General features: G+C 49.8%; 1 protein-coding gene across 1 annotated transcript in view; it reads right to left on the reverse strand.

Annotated features, from left to right (window-relative positions):
- Nucleotides 1-1,518: 1,518 nt before the first annotated feature.
- The window catches only part of LOC104061894 (cytochrome P450 26B1), a 28,714-nt gene continuing 10,976 nt past the window's right edge, over nt 1,519-19,256 (reverse strand). The window contains exons 3-6 of the mRNA XM_054065979.1: nt 8,598-8,873; nt 7,129-7,284; nt 6,116-6,397; nt 1,519-5,199 (exon numbers count right to left, since the gene is read on the reverse strand). Of these exons, the coding sequence (XP_053921954.1) occupies nt 4,807-5,199; nt 6,116-6,397; nt 7,129-7,284; nt 8,598-8,873 (1,107 nt within the window). The 3' untranslated portion in view covers nt 1,519-4,806. The remainder of the gene's footprint in view (nt 5,200-6,115; nt 6,398-7,128; nt 7,285-8,597; nt 8,874-19,256) is intronic.

A 19,256-nucleotide genomic window follows, 5' to 3' on the forward strand; every position in this document is an offset into this window, starting at 1 on the left:
GGGACAACCTGTCTACTCCCACCCAACCTGCAGCAGTGCTGCCACCCATCCCAGGGTCCTTCCCACCTGAGCTACCCTTGGGAATTGTGTTCTGCCTGTCTGGTCCACCACACATGCACCGCTTGTCATCCAGCTTGCCAATGCAATCAGTAGTTGGGTGTAGGTTCATGTTTTTCAACCCCTGGTGGTCTCCTGTGCTGTCTCTGCATCATCTGAGCTCCTGAAATAGTCAGTAGGAAAGTCCAGGCCTCAAAGGCCAGTGGAGATAAGCACCTTTCCCTTCCTTCTTGCTTGCTTCTTTCAGAAGGGGAAAAGGTAAAAAGCTCTGGGCATAAGCTTCTATCCTTGAGCTCATCAAACCCTCAGGGAGGGATGGACCTCAGAGCAGGAGCATCTTCATCTGGTTGCCCAGGACCTTGTCCAATCAGGCTCTGAATATCTCCGGGGTGGAAACTCCACAACATCTCTGGTCAACTTGGTTCAACATTTGGCCATTCTCTTCATAGAAAAGCTTTTTCTTATTTTTAAGTGCTATTTCCTGTATTTCAATCCATGCCAGCCAGTAGGGCCTCACCTTGGCCATGGGGACAAATAGGTCCCCAAGTGGGTGCAAAAATCTCATGATCAGGGTGCCCTGGTCCCTGAGACTCAAGCCAGGAAGCCACAAGTCCTTTGAGAGGAATAGGATCTGAGGGAAAGGCAGGAAGATGTGCCAGGTAAGGTTGAGGCTGAATACCAGGAAAAGGTTCCTCACCCAGAGGGTGGTGGAGCACTGGAACAGCTCCCCAGGGAAGCTGTCATGGTGCCAAGCCTGAAAATATTCAAGAAGCATTTGGCCCTCAGTCACATGCTGTAAATTTTGGGGTTTTCCCATAGAATTATAGAATAGTTTGGGTTGGAAGGGACCTTAAAGATCATCCAGTTCCAGCACCAGGCAGGGACACCTCCCACTGGATCAGGGGCTCCAAGGCCCCATCCAACCTGGCCTTGAACACCTCCAGGGATGGAGCAGCCACAACTTTCCTGGACAACCTGGGCCAGGGCCTCACTCTCACAGTGAAGAAATTCTTCCTTATATCAAGCCTAAATCTGCCCCTCTCCAGTTTATACACATTCCCCCTCGTCCTATCACTGCAAGCCTTCATGAATAGTCCCTCTCCAGTTTTCTTGTAGCCCCTTTCAGATACTGGAAGGTTTGTGTTTTGTTTTGAGACCTTATAGCTACGTTCCAGTAAGGAAGAAGTTTTCAGGGATAAAAGTTTGGATTTGATGACTGTGGGTCCCTTCCAACTGAGGTCACTCTGTGATTCTGTGAGTTGGAAGGGACCTCAAAGCCCATCCAGTCCCACACGTACTACCAAGAACAGGGACACCTCCCACCGGATCAGGGGCTCCAAGCCCCATCCAACCTGGCCTTCAACACCTCCAGGGATGGGGCAGCCACGACTCCGGCAACCTCTGCCAGGGCATCACCAAGATGCAGATGGACATGAAACCAAACGCTTGGAGATTCAACTCTTTTTATTATGGAAGTCTATAAAATAGCCACATGGATTATTTTTTTTTTTTTAAGATCACAAAATACACAACATTCATTTTAATATGTGACACAGAATATTATATACATATTAAAAACCACACGACTGAAACACATGTTCACACGGGCACCAATTTCATAACGAAAAACCCCACAAGTGCTTTGTTCTTTTTTTAATATTAAAAAAACAACTGCTATAAAACATATTAATATTCTTCCAGACAATGTTTACAATAAAGAGGGGGAAAAAACCATACTTTACTAAATAACAAATATTTAACAGCAAAAAAACCTTTATACTAAATATCTATTTTGAATTATAACAAAAATAGTACTTATAATAGTTTATAAAGACAGACCAAAAAACAATTTGTGTATAAAATAATATAGCAAATTGGACTGTGCTAAGAAAAAAAAAAGAACAAAAACAAAAACAACAAACAATTCTGAGATTCAAAGTGCTTTATTCTGCAAACCCACTGCAGCAACTTCTTTTTAGTCAAGTTATATTAGTTAGGAATGGAGAAAAACAAAAGCATGACTGACTTATGCCTAGATTAAATACTGGCACACACAAACATTATATATACACATGATGTAAGCATATATATATAATGGATGTATGCATCTTGCATTACTGCTCTCCCATCAGCCACTCACTCAAAGCATGTTTGGTTTTCACTCGGTAATGACATTGGAAGTTAGCGAAAGCCTTCACTGATGAAGCACAAGTGGGACCGAACCCTTATGGAAAAGTCTACCCAAGAGATTTTGCTCCCCGTGAGCCCTAACGTTGGCCATTCCCCTCTCCAGCTTTCCCTTTTCTCAGCCTCCTCTCCCCACCAGCACAGTTTTCTTCCCTCAACTGAGTGGAAACAGAGGCTCCTGGAGAGCACTTGGTGACGGGACTTGCAACTCCCCACTGAAGACCATCCCCCACCTTCTGCCCCCATCTCAATGTCCTACAACGGCTCATCATCCACAAAGACCATGGACACCCTCATGTGCTCCTTACCTTGCCCCTGGGAGACTCACCCCTTGCCACCGCACTCAGGTTTATGGTCTTTGCTTCTTTGCCCTTTAGGATTTCGATTGTGATGAAGCTCCTTTCATCAACGGGAAAGTTTTGCCTCAGTCATGGACAAGGAAAATACCTGAAATCTCAACAGTACCTGAGCTAGTGGTATTTCACTCAACATTTCCAGGCTGGCAATCCAGCTGAGCCTCGGCTTCAGGGATGTGGTGCCCAAAGCCAGAGGCTCCCGAGACCTTGCTTTTGGGTTTGGCTTGGTGTTTACCACCTAGAAGACAAGGTCTGGATCTGAATGGCATCTCCTAGAAGAATAGGAGTTTTATTTCAGGTTAAATCCACTTGAAAATCAAGCCGGGAACTATGGGCATGAGTGAAGCCCATCCACTGGGATGCTCGTGAGGGGTTTCTGGCAGCTTGGCTGACGGCAATCCGATCTCAAGTGCTTCCCTTGGCTAAAAAACTGCCTCCTTCCTCCTTTCCCCCACCAGACAATGGGCTGACAGAGGTAGCCATCACCATCGCTCACTTCACACTTCCTTCGACCTTCCAAAGAGGCACCCGCTCATCAAAAGCACAACCTGCAAAGCAACCTGGTAAGCCACATCCGCCCCTTCACCTTTCTTATTTCAGCCCTACTGACTTATCTGGACACATCTTTAAAGCTGAAAGCCAAGCTGCCCACCCAAGCACAAGATCATTCCCCAACAAGGTTAGGAGAGGTCTCAGCCATGGTCCTTGTGTTGTTGCTTCTACCTCAAAGGGCAGGAGATGGGAGACAAGTGGGGCTGGGCAGAGATGCCTCAAGTCAGGGAGGGATCTCCCAACCTGCTGCTTGGCTCTGGTTTGAACCAAATGCTTGCCAAAACACTCAAGGACCTTCTGCTCTTCACCCACACATAAGGCCATGTCTGCTTTCAACACAACCCACCCGTCTCACACTCAGAAGCTTCTTGCATGCAAAACCTAAAACAAACCCACCCGGTAAATTAAATGCAAGATACCTTGGTGGACGCTTTCTCCAGAGAAGCTTTGGGCAGGGCTCCTCTCCCAGGTGGGACCAGGTGGACAGCTTGCAAGGAGCCTGCCGCTCGTTCTCCTTCCTGTCGAGCTCTCCCGTCGCCAAACAAAACCCAAACACGAGACAAACAATGCGTGTCTTGGCTTATTTATAGAGATCACCTTTAATGCAAACGCCTCCCATGGAAGAGGATGCACCGAAACGAGCAGCTCTGAGCAAGGCGGCTTTACTCAATGCCCCGATGCTTGCAGAGCTGCGCTGGGTTGGTGGGGCCATGAAGTTCAGAGGCTGGTGCCTGCACCCTGAGGGAGAGCAAAGGCACCAAAATGCCCCCCAAAAAGGGTGCCTCTGCGCAGGGTAAGGGGCTGGTGAGGGGACGCGGTGGGGGAACGGATGCACACAGGCCGTGTAGCAGCAGCAGGAAACTCAACGAGAAGAAAAAGGACATCCCACCCACTCAGAGCTCCAAATACTAAATGGGGTGTCCTTTTTTCATCCGGGGACCGCTCACTGTCCATTCAGCCCCGGATAAGACACCACAGGGGTTTTTTTGGGTCCCGCAGTGGAGACGAAACGACAAGTCCTCCCTCCCCAGCCTGCCCCGGCACCAGCGGGAGAGGGGATGGGAACGGGCATCGCTCATCTCCCCCTCACCAAGGAAAGCCTCCAATGCCCCGAAACAAACAACACAAGCAAACAAATGAAAAATAAAAACAAAAACACTGTTTTCACCAGCTAATTTAACACTGTTAAAAAAAAAAAAAAGACAATCAGAGGCCACCTGAGAGCCACCCCAGGGTGCCAGATCTCTGATCACTGGCTGATTTCCAAAGCCTTTCCCACCGTCGGGCTTTTGCAGCACTCCTCCTCGCAGCAGAAGTGTTTTATAGATATTTATATATATATTTATAATATTTAGATACTGTGTATGGTCAGACATCCCAGCTCGACTCAGGTTTTTGTGACTTTTCCTTCTTCCGAACCAAAACCAGATGCACGACGACATCCCAACCATCCTTCTCCGCTCCCCACAGGAAGAGCAAAACGGTTTTGGCAGCTTCACCACTGGAAAAAGCAGTCCTAACCCGGAGGCTCTGCTAAGTGAGTGTCGTGGAGAAGATTCTCGTCCCTCTCTCCTCCCCTCCTGTTCATCCCTTTTGCCCCCACCCCACCCCTCCATCCCCAAGCCGCCCGACCCTTGTGCCACCAGTGTGGGCTTTACACCGTCGCCCCCAGCATGGCATCTGTTCCCGTCAGGATCTCGTTCTGGTTGGAATCTAGTCCAAAAAATTTGACCTTGAGTCCGTCAACCGGATGGACCACGGGCACAAGGGTGATTTTGGGGAAAGTCCTGGTGGCGAGCTCAAAGCGGCTGGTGCTGGCCAACTCGATGGCCAGTGCCTTGAGGAAGAGCTTGGCCAGGTGCTTGCCCAGACAGGTCCGTACGCCTCCTCCGAACGGGAGGTAGTGGAACCTGCCGTCCTTGTCTTCGCTTCGACCCTGCCCGAAGCGGTCAGGGTCAAAGACATCCACGTCCTTGAAGACAGGGGCGGTGTCGTGGGTGTCCCGGATGCTGTACATCACGCTCCACCCTTTGGGGATTTGGAAACCCTGCAGAGAAGAGGGAAGGGGTAGAGAGAAAACCAAAACGAGTCAACCCTTCTGCAAAGGGTGTGGGAGTACAAGATAAAAACATTTTGGTTTGTCTGCTTTTTCCATTTTTCTTTGGGTTTATTACTCGTGCGTGATGCAGATTTAAAAGAAAACCCGAGAGTGCAGCATGAAGGGGTGGGAAATGGGAATCCTGAGTTTATTCCTGTCTATCCCTGGGACCCGCCAGATGATTCGTTGCTATTTATTTGCTTTGCGGTCGCTGGCAGGATTTGCCTACCAAGAACCCCATGGTGCTCAACTGCTGCCGGGCAAGGGAAAGCAGCTTTTCTCGCTCCTGTGTCCTCCCTAGAGCATCCCATGGCTTTGGTCACACCCCACCACCTGTCAGCCCTCCATGCCCAACACACATATCAGCGCCTGGGTGATGAGAAATGGGACAGATTTATCATCCCCTGAGCACTTTAAAAGGTTTCCAACTCAAATCATTACATTAATAAGATTTATAGTGACAAGTCAGGTCTCAGGATTTTGTTTTGCTAGTAGGAAATTCCAGCCATGGTGGTGAGTAATCTGCCTGTCATCCAGCAGCCTGGAGATGCCCTTTGCAGTAAACCTTTCCCTTGTCGCACCCCAGTTTAGTTTTAGGCGTCAAACACTGTCACGAGTTGCTTTTTGAAGCATCATGTCTGTCTCCTCTTTGACAGCCCAAGTCATCCCTTCCCTGACACGGGCCAGATCCCATCATCCTCCCCTGAGTCTGGAGCAATTCCACCTCCCATCAGCAGCAGGACTTAATTTGTCCTCCCTGATGTCCCAACTAAGCCAGGCTCAAGCAAGCTTTGCAACAAGGTGCTGAGGGCTGTTTTGGGGAGCTCATGGTGCAATTTCATCCCAGAGAGTTGATGATACTCACATCTAGCTCAAAGGTTTGCAGCACCGTCCGGTAACCTCCAGAGATGGGGGTGAAGAGGCGAAGGACCTCCTTGATGACGCAGTCCAGGTAGTGGAGGCTGTTGATGTTGTCGAGCCGGAGAGAGCCCTCACAGATGCAGCCGTTGTGCAGGATGCCCTTGCTGCGCAGCTCCTCCCGCAGCTTCTCCAGGACCCGAGGGTGTTTGAGGAGCTGCATGATCAGAGAGGTGCTGGCGCTGGCGGTGGTGGCATAGGCAGCAAAGATGAGCTCCAAGGTGCCATCCTGAAACACAAGAACAAAGCCAGAGTAAGGCACGGGGCATGGACAGATGGACAGGTCAGCAGCAGTGGCATGTCAAGGAATAGGCATGCAAGTTGCCAAGGGGCACTTTCTTTCTCAATGGTTCTCCAGTCTGGTCATATCTAACTTTAAGGTCTCTCCTTGTGCAGACACAGGTTTTGGAGACCCACCACGAGGTGCTTTCCACAGAGCCTTGGAGGATGCTGAAGCAAAAAACCCTGGGAATGGCACTTGATGGCACATGAAGGAGAAGTTAAGCCATGAACTTGCTGCAGATAACAACCTCCTTTGCTCTGCTGAAGAATCAGGGAATCATAGAAGCATTAAGGTTGGAAAAGATCTCTAAGATCACATCCACCCATCAGCCCAACACCATTGTGCCTATTAAAGAGGCACCATAGAAGTGGCTAAGTCAAGGGATGAAGCTGGTCAAGTTCAACCCTCTACAGTCTTTTTCTATTCCCTGAAAAAATCTTTTAGAAAGGGCTGAGCCTGATCTGCGAATAAATGCGGCCTGGGGGAAAGCAACTGACTTGTTGGCACCGTAATTCACCACACCAGGATTGACCTGCAGCTCCAACAACACACTGCGGTCCCTCAGCTCTCATTGATCAACTCAGGTCTGTCCTCCAAATCCTCCTTACAGCGGCTCATCTTCTGCACCCCTGCCGTGAGCACAGCAAGGACAAGACAGCCGTGGGGAAGATCTTTACCTTCAGCTCCTGCATGGTTAGCTCCTTGCCATGCTCTTTGCCGCTTTCTATCAGGATGTCCAGCGCATCGGCATAGTCCTTGCCCTGTGTGTTCTGTAGTTTCTCCTGGATGGCTTTCTCCAACCCCTTCTGCAGCGTCTCACGTGCCCGGATGCCCTGGAGAGCAGGAAGCCATCAGACCACACAGGATACAACAACACTATCATTCAACACCTCTGAGAGCTGGAGACATGTTTAGGACAACAGGTCTAAGTAATACAACTGCAATTGCAGGTGCTCAAAGAGAAGCATAAAGATGCTGAAGTTGTTCCCTGGGCAGGAGGAACAAGCCCTGAGATTACAGGCAAGAGTAATCAGCACGTACGTGCAAATGATGGGTCTGGTGTGAGAGCCTCAGCACTGCACCAGTTCACAAGCCTCTGTCTCACCCTGGGATGTATGGTAGTCCCTGGGAAAATTGTCTCTCAAAGGAAAATCAATTCATCCAAAGGAATCCCCTTCCTGGCTGTGTAATGGGCTTCCCAAGCAATTATATCACCGGGGCTCAGTAAAGCAATTCCTATCCAAGTGCAGCTGCACTGTGTTAACCTGCTGCTGCAGATGCTTCAGGGCTGAAAACAGCTGGGCTTATTCGCCCCGTGAAAGGACAAAATTTGCAGCAGAATCACAAAAATAAATTTTAAACCCCTGAAAGTCCATAACCAGAATTCCCGGTGATAAAATACACATTTTTGCCTGGGTTTCAGGATGGTTTTGGTTTGCATCATTCATCAAAAAAATCATAGAATGGGTTGGGTTGGAAAGGACCTCAAAGCTCACACAATTCCAACACCACTGGATCAGGGTGCTCAAAGCCTCATCCAACCTGGCCCTGAACCCCTCCAGGGATGGGGCAGCCACCACTTCTCTGGGCAACCTGGGCCAGTGCCGCACCACCGTCACAGGAAAACATTTCTTCCTAAAAACTCATCTCAGTCTCCCGTTCTTCAGCTCAAAACCATTCCCCCTCATCCTATCCCTGCATTCCCTGATCAAGAGCCCCTCCCAGCTTTCCCGTAGGCCCCCTTTAAGTACTAAAAGGCTGCTATAAATGAGAACAGTTCATGGAATTAGAAGGTCTGCTGACCTCTTTCACCCTGGGGACAGGAGAGAATTAATGGAAGAAAGGTCATTCAAACATAAAAGTATAGAAAACCTGCCAGTGAGGGAAAATTACCCATTAAATCCGAGCAAATCCTGACTATGCTCTCTCTTGCATTGAACCGCTCAGTCCTTAGGACTCTAAAAAACTATGAAAAGACCTCCCTCTCTGCTCTACCAAAACATGACTTTGTATCCCTGCTTCTAGAGGTCAGAGGGTGAGAAGATACCCCACCACGAACTTGTGGATATGGGTGTTAGCCCCCACCCCATTAATTCAAATCATTTGATTTTATTGGCTGGTGGAGGACTCGTCCTAAATCTCTTACCCTTCTGTAGCCACTGAAGGGCAGATCCACAGGCAAGGAGAAGACATTCTCCACAAACTGCTGGTAGACCTCAAAGAGGCAACTGAGCTCCTCATCAGGGATGCGGAAGCCCAGCAGGACACGAATGGCCATGCGGAAGGTGAGCTTCTGGGTCTCGTGATAGACGTTGATGGACTCAGGGTTGCTGCTCCAGGCCCGAAGGGTGTCTTTGATGACCAGCTGGATCTTGGGGAGATAGCTCTCTAGTGCCTCATGGCTGAAGATTTTGGAGAAAACCTACAAAAGAGAGTGAGGAGAGATTTCTACACCATCCTCTTTGCCTTCTCTAGCAACCAGCTGCTGTCCATAAAAGCGGACGTCATGGGTCCACTTAGCAGAAGACTCATTATCATCCAGAATTCATCAGTCAGCATCACCAGTTTCTAACACATGCGAGTCAGTGGAGAAATATCAGATTCTTCACAGGCTCTTCCCTGCCACAACTATCACAAACAACAGGTGACAACACGGTGCAAACCAGAGACTGGATGAAACACATCACCCCATGCATGGCAAGACAGATGGAGACGGCTTTCCCACAGCTCCACGTCGTGGCTCCCAGTTACATTTATCCCATGATTTGGATGCTGCTAATACATCTCTTCCATGGGGATTCTGAGCAGTGTGCTCAGGTAGGTAAGAAGATCAACAGAATCCAGGCTTGGATCAGCCATGGTGTGACCAGCAGTAGGAGGAAAGGGATTGTTCCACTGTACTTGGTGCTGGTGAGACCACACTTTGAATCCTGAGTTCAGTTTTGGGCCCTTCGCTACAAGAAGGACATTGAGGGGCTGGAGCGCATCCAGAGAAGGGGAACAGAGCTGGGGAAGGGGCTGGGCACAAGTCTTGTGAGGAGCAGCTGAGGAACTGAGGTTGTTTATCCTGGAGAAGAGGAGGCTGAGGGGAGACATCAGGGTCTACAACTGCCTGAAAGGAGGTTGTTGCAAGGTGGGTGCTGCTCTCTTTTTGTAAGTGATAGGATGAGAGTAAATGGCTTCAAGTTGTGCCAGAGAAGGTTCAGATTGGATATTAGGAAAATTTCCTCTGCTGAAAGAATGGTGAAGCGCTGGAAGAGGCTGCCTAGGGCAGTGGTGGAGTCTCCACCCCTGGAGAGGTTCAAAAAACATTTAGATGCAGCACTTCAGGACATGGTTTAGTAGGTGCGGTGGGGTTGGGCTGATGGTTGGACTGGAAAAAGAGCTCTAAGATCATCCAACACTAATGATTCTTCCAGTACCTGAAGGGTCTACAGGAAAGCTGGGGACGGACCGTTCACAAAGGCTTGGAGTGATAGGGTGAGGGGCAATGGGTATAAACTGGAGAGGGACAGATTTAGAGTAGACATAAGGAAGAATTTTTTCACCATGAGAGTGGTGAGACACTGGAGAATGGTTGTCCAGAGAAGTTGTGGCTGCCCCATCCCTGGAGGTGTTCAAGGCCAGGTTGGATGGGCCTTGGGCAGCCTGATCTAGGGGAATATCCCTGCCCATGGCAGGGGGGTTGGAACTAGGTGATCTTCAAGGTCTCTTCCAACCCAAACTATTCTATGATTCCATGAATCTCTAGTGTCTAACACTATGGTTGCGCGCACACAAGCTTTTCTCTCAGTGGCAAGCAGCGATAGTTTCTCCCATCTATCGACCGCGGTTCTTTAACATATGCAAAAAAAAAAAAAACCCAAGTAAAAGAAGTCTTTCGAGGCATTTCGGACCTCTGTGAAACCTGGCTGAACTTCGACAGCGGTTCAAGCCGGGAAGGGAGGCACACACGTACGCAGCGGCTGCTCTCGCACACGGCTCATTTCCTTGGGAAACCGGGCAAAAAAAACCCTGATGTCAGCAGACAGTATTAATTTAAGCTCGGCGAGTAAACACTGCGCGGGAGTGGGCCTCCCCAGGTCCCCCATGCGAACGGCTCCTTCCTCCAACTTGGGCCAAGGCCCGAACACAGTTGCACGAGGAGCTCAGCAATGCCAGGAATGTCCCTTCAAGCCCTCCCCGGCACAACCCACAGCATACGCTTTCATTCGGCATCCCCGCCGCATCCCTCCCAGAGTGCACCGGAGGGGATGGAGAGGGGAAAAAAAAAAGTGCTGTTTGTTTATTTTTTATTAACCTACACACACGCCACATGCCAGGCCTCCAGGAAAATCAAATTAAACCAAGCTCTCAAGGAGGGAGCTGCAAGCCGGCGTCGCCTCCACTGGTGGCCGGTTCCTGGGGGGGCTCAAGGCACGATGGGGGGGCTGCAAAGTTATCAAACCAAGAGGAGAGGAATCAAAGCCGCCCTCCCTTCTTTCCATGAGCGCTGGGCTGGTTGGAGCTGTAAATGTGAGAATTTCCTCCGCAGTCAGCTCTCAAAGGGGAAAAAAAGCTAACATTTTCCTGGCTGCGACCCCGCACATGGTTCGCTGGGAGCTTGTTTGGTGAAATAACACCTCTGTCCCCTCGTAGCCCCCAGGGCAGGAGGCTCGACAAGAGCCACTTCATACCGAGCTGCGCTCAGGCTGAGACCTGAATAAAACTCATCACGGTGGGGCAGAGTATGGAGACTCCCCATGGAAAGAGCAGCACGCGGACAGGGCAGTAAGAGGAAAGCTAGGAGAGAAAAAAGCAAGTAGACTGATAGACACATCTTCCCGCAGACAGACAGCCATCTCCGGATGGTTATGTAGAGCAGAGGCATGAATGAACGAAGCAGAGGAATGAATGAACCACCAGCGGGGCCTCGGAGAGATCACGGCGTTGCTGCTGGTTTCTGCCGCCTCACAAGTTATTTTTAAGCCTGGAAAGGGCAGAGATGCTCAGGAAGATCTGCCAGGGAGGTGAAGGCCGAGTGAAAAAGCAACAGCTTGGAAAAGAAAAGCTGGAGGGGCTAAAGCTGAGCCTCACAGCTGCCCGGTAAAGGTAAAAAGGAAGATTGGGAAGGATTGGTTTCTGCTGGCTACGAGCAGAACACCAGGATTTGCTGCAGTGGTGGCTACAATCATAGAATTATAGAATAGTTTGGGTTGGAAAGGACCCTAAATATCACCTAGTTCCAACCCCCCTGCCATATGCAGGGACACTTTCCACTGGATCAGGCTGCCCAAAGCCCCATCCAACCTGGCCTTGAAGACCTCCAGGGATGGGGCAGCCACAGCTTTCCTGGACAACCCGGGCCAGGGCCTCATCACTCTCATGGTGAAAAAATCCTTCCTTATATCAAACCTAAATCTGCCCCTCTCCAGTTTATACCTGTTCCCCTCTCATCCTATCACTCCAAGTCTTTGTGAACAGTCCCTCTCCAGCTTTCCTGTAGCCCCTTCAGGTACTGGAAGGTCACTCGACGGTCTCCTCGGAGCCTTCTCTTCTCCAGGCTGAACAACCCCTACTCTCTCAGCCTGTCCTCGTATGGGAGATGCTCAAGTCCAGCACACCAGGGTTTGCTGGCACAAGCTGCTCAACAGAGATGGGACAGGACCTCCTGAGCAGGGCTAGGAAAGGGTCACCAGTGCCTCCCTATCTTGCTGGCATCTGCCCTTCATCCATGCTGGATTTGGCACAAGGACAGAGGCTCTCAGGAAATAACCCAAACACTTCCTGTGACTCAGTTTCCCCAGCTGAAAGCACAGCCGATGAGAGTGATAGAAACACTAGGTTGGAAAACAGCTTTGAGATCATTAAGTCCAACCGTACCTGTCTGCTACTAAATCATAAGGACAAAAATCATGAGAACACAACCTCTGCTTAAGGAGCACTGAGGCTGCAGCGCTGCTTGGAGTCATCATCCCAATGGTGGTCCCAGGGGCTCCTGACAAACCTCGTTCTCCCCTAACTCTGCCCAGCCTCTTCCACAGGCAAAGCATTGGGAACCTCCTGCTCTCTGCAAAAAGTAGAGCACCCCAAGAAATGCCCCTGGTCCTATTGTGCAAAACTGCTGTAGTGGTGGAGAGAAGCAGCCCAGGGCCGGATCCACACCCTGCAGACCAAGTCAAACTCTGAAGACAAGAGGGTCTGCCCGAAGGATTGAAGGCACAGAAGATGGGACACTCAGGAAGAGAAGACTGAGCCCCTACGGAGGTCAACACAGCACCTGCCTAGCCTGAAAAATAGGAATCATTTAGCACTGGGGGTTAGGGGCCATTTTTTTCCTTTTCTGGTCTTTTTTTGAGCTGCCCTTTTGCTACCCAGCTCCTACAACCCCAGCCAGCTGCACCCCACATCTGCCAGAGCCTGCAGCTCCCAACCATGGGGCCAACCAACATCGCGAGCCCCGGCCACGCAGCCGGCTCGCTGCAACGTCTCGTCTGCTCGCCACCGCTGCTCTCCACGCCGCCTAATCCCAGATGTCAGCAGATCCTTCCCTAGCCAGACAGAAGTCTGGATCCCCTTCCAGTCACCTCCAGTTCAACCCTGCATCTTTCCAGTTGATTAAAAGGGAGAAAAAGGCAGCCAACTTTCCCCAACAAATCTCTATGCGTTTCTAGCCTAAAATTCCTGCGCCCTCTAGTGAAGTCGAGTCGAATGTCTCAACCACTCCTGGCTCCAAAGCCAAGGAGCATCGGTGCAAAAAACATTGTTCCAGAGCTGCCAAGAGGTAAAATCAGCTCTAAGGGGATGCTCAGCTCTGTTAACACCAAAACACAATAACCCAGCCATGGTTGGGGTCCAGTTGAGTGACCTCAGCACTGGTGCCAGGGCAATGGCCAGGACTTTGGGGGGATGCTGGAAAGAATCCCCATTTTCTTCATGTTTTGATATGTTCCCAAAAGACCCAACTTTGAGGATTTGCTCTGCCTGGGGGCATTCATTTACACACACATAGGTTCACCCCATGCCCAGTGAGACACCACCACCCAGCAAACCTGCCTAGAACATTCAGAACTTGTGGAAATAGGATATTTAAAGATTTATGGGTTTCCTAAGGCAGAAAATTATTGTCCAGTGTCTCAGTTCCAGGATCTCCTGCAGAGTGACAACTCTGCATGACAGCAAACTGCCCCTGGTCCTGGTTGGAGAATACCCAGCCCCATCCTTGAACCACTCCAAAAGGAGAGGACATTTAAGTGAAGAGCCCTGAGCTTCAACCCATCGTGTTTTCATAAGTAGAAAAGGCTTCGTTTAGTGCCTGGGGTGGAAAGGATTTTGAAGGGATGATGCTTTTCATTGTTTCCCCTCCTTAGTGCCAGTCAAGCCTCCTCAGTCCAAGCACCAGCTTCAGCCCCTGCTTTTTACCATCCATGATCTGCAGGTGCCCTGTTCCTGCCCAGCACATCAGTACAGCAAAGAGGGAATGGAGCTTTTCCTTTCTCCCCATCAGGAGGAAAGATTATGCGTTGGGATCAGACACCTGTGTCTCATCCAACCTTCACTGGCCTGAGCTGTTGGCTCAACCAAGCGAAGGCACAATAATTACGGAGAGGTTTCCACAAACCAATGGACACCCACCATGGCATGGCCATCGGGATGTGTCAGGAAACATCCAAAGCAACATTTCAGCCTGGAGACGTAGAATGTCTTTCTACATTTCAAAGGCCACACGATGTTTGTCCCAGCCTTGTCCTGTCATCACATTATAATGGATGTCCGTCACTCTCTGGCTTCAGACACGGGGATGCCAGACATGGAGCCCACTACCATGCTCCAGTGGGCTTGTAAATCATGATAAGAAGATCCATCTGTAAGATGGAGCAGGATAAGAAGACTCGATGAGCAAGAGGCATCCCATCAGGAGCACAAGCAAAGTGAAAACACAGCAAAAACATTGTGAAGACTACACAAGGCACCACAAAGAGGAGAGGACCTCCACAAAACCTCAACACTGCCCTGACTCTTTGCCATCTATTTTTAAAGGGCTTTGCCTTCTGTAGGCACAAAGCAAAGAGCTGATACCATGCTGTTATAGGAAAAGGGAGCACACAGACCACTCCAAAACCTCCTGCCATACTCTGTCACAGAAGAAATCCAGGCCCACTGAGAGGAAAAAGCAAAGAGATTCATCTCCTGACCACCCAAAATGAGCAATGCTTGGTTGGCTCACCAAAGCATAGCACAGCAGGTGAGGAGCACCAGTGTCTCGGGGGAGATGAAGGTAGAAACCTCTCCCAGGAAGAAATGCAAGAGCCCCATGAATCCTGTAAGTCATCTCCAAAGAGAGTTTGGTTCCAGTAGATGGATTCTCCAAACTCACCCCAGCTGAAGAAAAGATATGGAGTGCCTTTGTAGAGGGCATTTTTTCCAAAATTGGAATGATTCTTGAAAAAATGTGCTGGAAGAAATCGTGAAGATCATTCCAGCATCCTTGGACCACATTATGATGAAGACACACTATTCAGGATTGCCCATAACCCTAAGAAAACTCCAGCATTTCTTATTTACACTCAAGTTCAGAATAAAAATGAGCCCAAGGACCCCATTTCCTCGTGCGTCAAAACTCTCCATAGCCAAGCATCTCTTCTACAAACCTTCCACATGGTATGGGAGACCTTGCTTTCCATCTGAAGCCCTTTAACGGGCAACAGGTTTAAAGGGGCTGTGAGACAGGGTAGGGGAAGAGAGCAGCGTCTACATCTGTCTCAGCTTCAATCCTGCTTCAAAACTGCCTCAAAAAAAAACCAACACCACCACCAGCAAAACTCAAACAGCTACATCCAGCAATTCAGGCTTCTTCTCCCTCTTTACAGCAATATCTAAACACATGGTGAATCTTCAGCATTTGCGTGTGAACACTGGATCTGAAATACAAGTCGTGTCCTGACCTCCTTTATTCAAGAGGAACAAGGACATTTGAGGAGAGTAAAAATTCACCTTACACCTGTGTCCAGACAGAAGGGATTAGAAAGGTGGGATCAGTTCTGGAGTCCTCAGTACAGGAAGGACATGGATCTGTTAAAGTATGTCCAGAGGAGGCCACAAAGATGATGGGAGGGCTGGAGCACCTCCTATATGAAGACAGGTTGAGAGAGCTGGAACTGTTCAGCCTGGAGAAGAGAAAGCTCCAGAGAGACCTTAGAGCAGCCTCTAGTACCTGAAGGGGTCTACAGGAAAGCTGGAGAGGGGTTCTTGATCAGAGAGTGCAGGGACAGGATGAGGGTAATGGATTTAAGCTGAAAGAGGGGAGACTGAGATGAGATATCAGGAAAGAATGTTCTGAGAGGGTGGGGAGGCCCTGGCACGGGTTGCCCAGAGAAGTTGTGGCTGCCCCATCCCTGGAAGCATCCAAGAGTAGGTTGGATGGGGCTTTGAGCAGCCCAATGCAGTGGGAGATGTCTCTGCCCATGGAAAGGGATTTGGAACTGGATGGTCTTTGAGGTCCCTTCCAACCCAAACCATTCCGTAATTCTATGATCAGCTGGCCAAGAGGTCCAATAGGGCATGCACCTGCTGCCTGTGGCTGGAGCCTTTGGCTGGAGCTGTGGAGAACCAGCCCCCTGCAAACCTATCAGGCGCTTGGTTGGATGGCCAGAGCAACCTTTCACCAGCATCGCACGGCTGGGTTGAGCTACTGTGGCCTATTCCGTTTGGGTTTTGACCATGTACTAAGTCCCAGATTTGTGAAGTGGAGGTGAGTTGACTCAGAGCTGAAGAAGAGGAGAGCAGCTTGCCCAGGCAGTACGGATAGTGCCCTGTCTACTGCTGCAGAGCCAGTGGAGAAGAAATATGAGGAGAAAAGTCCCCTCTTAGCTGACGCCTTGTGTCTTCTTGGAGCAGGGAGACGGAACCAAGGAGAAGAGACTCCATGAGTTTAAGTAACACAGAGCATGGACTCTCCTAGACACAAAGATGCAATTGGAAAAGAAACCAGGCTGAAGTGCTCTTCCACGGGAGCACTTAGACCTTGGTCCTGCCAAGTACTCCATGGGCTAGGAGTAACGCAGAGCGCAAGGGGTGGCCACACTCACAGAGGGGAAGAGAGGGAAACCCTCACCCCATGATGCAGCCCCCTTCATCCCAGCAGTGAAACAAAAACACCTTTCCAAGCACATACCGTCTCTTGGAAGAAACAGGGGAAAGATGCTTGGAAAAGTGCTTCCTCCAACATCTCTGCTGCCCAAATCCTGAGTAAGGTCATATGGCGATGAGCACATATCTGCTGGTGCAGATGTTCCTACTTCTGAACACACAAATTCCTGCTGACTCTCAGAGGCCTCTTCTGAGCTTTAAACCAAGCCCAGGGAAAAGGTGACAAGGGTTGAGAAGACCGAGGGCCACCCTGCACAACTAAAGGAGAAAGTTTGCAAGCAACCTGTCTTACAAAGAGTTATATTTAGTGGTAGAAGTGCCACCTGAGAAGTAAAGAAGAGCATCTCTAATCCAAAACAAAGAATCCAGTCCACAGAACAAGTGGGATACTACAAACCACAACTCAGCGAGTTGTTCAAGCTGCCTGGAAGGATGGACTATAGAACCCTAGAATCATTAAGGTTGGAAAAGACCTCTAAGATCATCAAGTCCAACCACCGTACCTACTAAATCATGTCCCAAAGTGCCACAGCTACACAAGTTTTTGAAGTCTCCAGGGATGGAGACTCCACCACTTGCCTGGGCAGCCTCTTCCAGTGCTTCATCACTCTTTTAGTGAAGAAATTTTCTCTAATATCCAATCTAAACCTCCCCTGGTGCAACCTGAGCCCATTTCCTCTCATCCTATTGCCTGTCACTTGGGAGAAGAGACCAACACCCGCCTCGCTACAACCTCCTTTCAGAGAGTTGTCCATAGTGATGAGGTCTCTTCTCAGATGCAGTAGAAAACCAAACATACACAAAGACAATGTAGGATGGTTCCTGAGTCTCAAATTTCTCTCCATCTCTGGGATTAGCTCTTGTCAACCCCCATTCTTGCACTAAAGAGGAGCTTGGACTCATGCAGAGCTCTGAGCTGCAGACTGCAGAATAGAGTCACAGAACGGCTTGGGTTGGAAGGGCCTTCTAAGGTCTCCCCAGAGCCTTTTCTTCTTCAGGCTCAACGACCCCAACTCTCTCAGCCTGTCCTCATATGGGAGATGCTCCAGCCCTCAGACCATCTTCATGGCCTCCTCTGGATTCACTCCAACAGATTGATGTCCCTCCTGTGCAGAGGACTCCAGATCCACCCATGGCAGGGCACTGCAGCCCAAAGAGGGGGTTTCATCATCTCCATGCCCCACAGGACACCCAATAGATTCCATCCCAGATGACACAGTAATGTAGAGCGGTCTACATTAAAGAGACTCAGCTCACAGGGTTTCCATACAGCTCCTGGGCTGCAACCACGCTCTGACACAGCACAGCTTCGCTGAGCTTGCAGGGTATTTTGGGGTGGAAGGCGCTATGAAAACGCACGAAATTTGTCTTTCAGCCAGAAGTGCCTGCACTTTGCTTTTTTCTTTTAATCCATTGGAATTACTCTGGATTTACACCACTGTAGATGACAGCGCTATTTGGTCTAAAGTCAATGAGCCGACCTAGCTGACAAATTCTTCCCCAAGACCGCGAGCGGGAGCCTTCCTACATCAATGAAAGCCTTTTCTCCAGCTCCAGTGGCTTTTGCCTGTGGGTTGAAGCTCACAGGGCAGCAGCCAAACACGGACATGCCGAGAAGGGGCTGGATCGCAGCCAGGCGATGGCAGCTGGAATCCAGCCCGCTTGAGCTGACCCATAGGACTGGGAAGGGGGTCAGATGGAAGGAGACGGTTTCCTTCCCACCGTGGGATTTACAAGTCACACAGAGGAAGGTGGCAGGGTGAGATGGGAATACAAAGCTAAAACAACCTTAAAAAACCCTCTTAGCAACTCAGATCCAGGTTTTTGGAGTGTGAAAGGTAGGTTTCCGCTGCTTCCCATCCCTCCTTCCTCCTCCCTCCCCTCTCCCCCATCTCCCTCCTTCTCTCTCTCCCTCCCCCCTAGTCCAGCCCACAGCAGCTGGTTTATATTTGGTTGTAAATTTATGGCCCCTTTTGTGTTCTTAATCCTCTTGCAAACTATATTAAAGCCTCAGACCTTTCTACTTGGTGCTAATAAGCTCAACACTTGTATGCCTCCGAGGCAGAACATTAATTGTGGTGTGTTAATGAATGATGTAGTTTTGGACAGTGAGACAAAACAGGCCATTTCTCTGCACCACTGTCTGCTTCCTCCTTGAGTCGCCGGGTCTAGGATGTCTACCCAGCCCACGGAGTGCTTTTATTTTATTCTTTCTTTTCCTTTTTTAAGCCAGCTGTGCCTATTTTGGGATTACTATGCTGGAACACAGCACGAGCCCGTCAAGTCCAGTGCTTTCCTGCCAAGGCTGGATGCTTCCAAGGAAAGTCTGAGTCCCACCTTCCCCGTGTACCGTAGCACACCCGCGCCGGCAGCGCGTATCCTGCATGGGGAAACTCCTTCCTGGCCCCAGGCATTGCTCAGACTCCACCTAAAATATAAGGGCTGTGCGTCCTGGCCATTTCCAGTTCCCATTTCCTTCTCTGCCAAGACACTGGGGTCCCTCACAGGCATTGACACAAGACTGCCTTTTTCTCTCTTAGCGGAACTCCAGCTTCCCACTGGCCTTACATCCCATAAAACCAGAGCCCACGCTTTCACCATGCCTAAGAGCAGATTTGCTTTGCCTTTTTTTTCCAGCTCATATTGACCCAGGGATTGACATTTCCAGGTAAATCTG

Source organism: Cuculus canorus, chromosome 4 (assembly GCF_017976375.1).
Source record: "Cuculus canorus isolate bCucCan1 chromosome 4, bCucCan1.pri, whole genome shotgun sequence".
In the NCBI taxonomy this organism is placed as follows: Eukaryota; Metazoa; Chordata; class Aves; order Cuculiformes; family Cuculidae; genus Cuculus; species Cuculus canorus.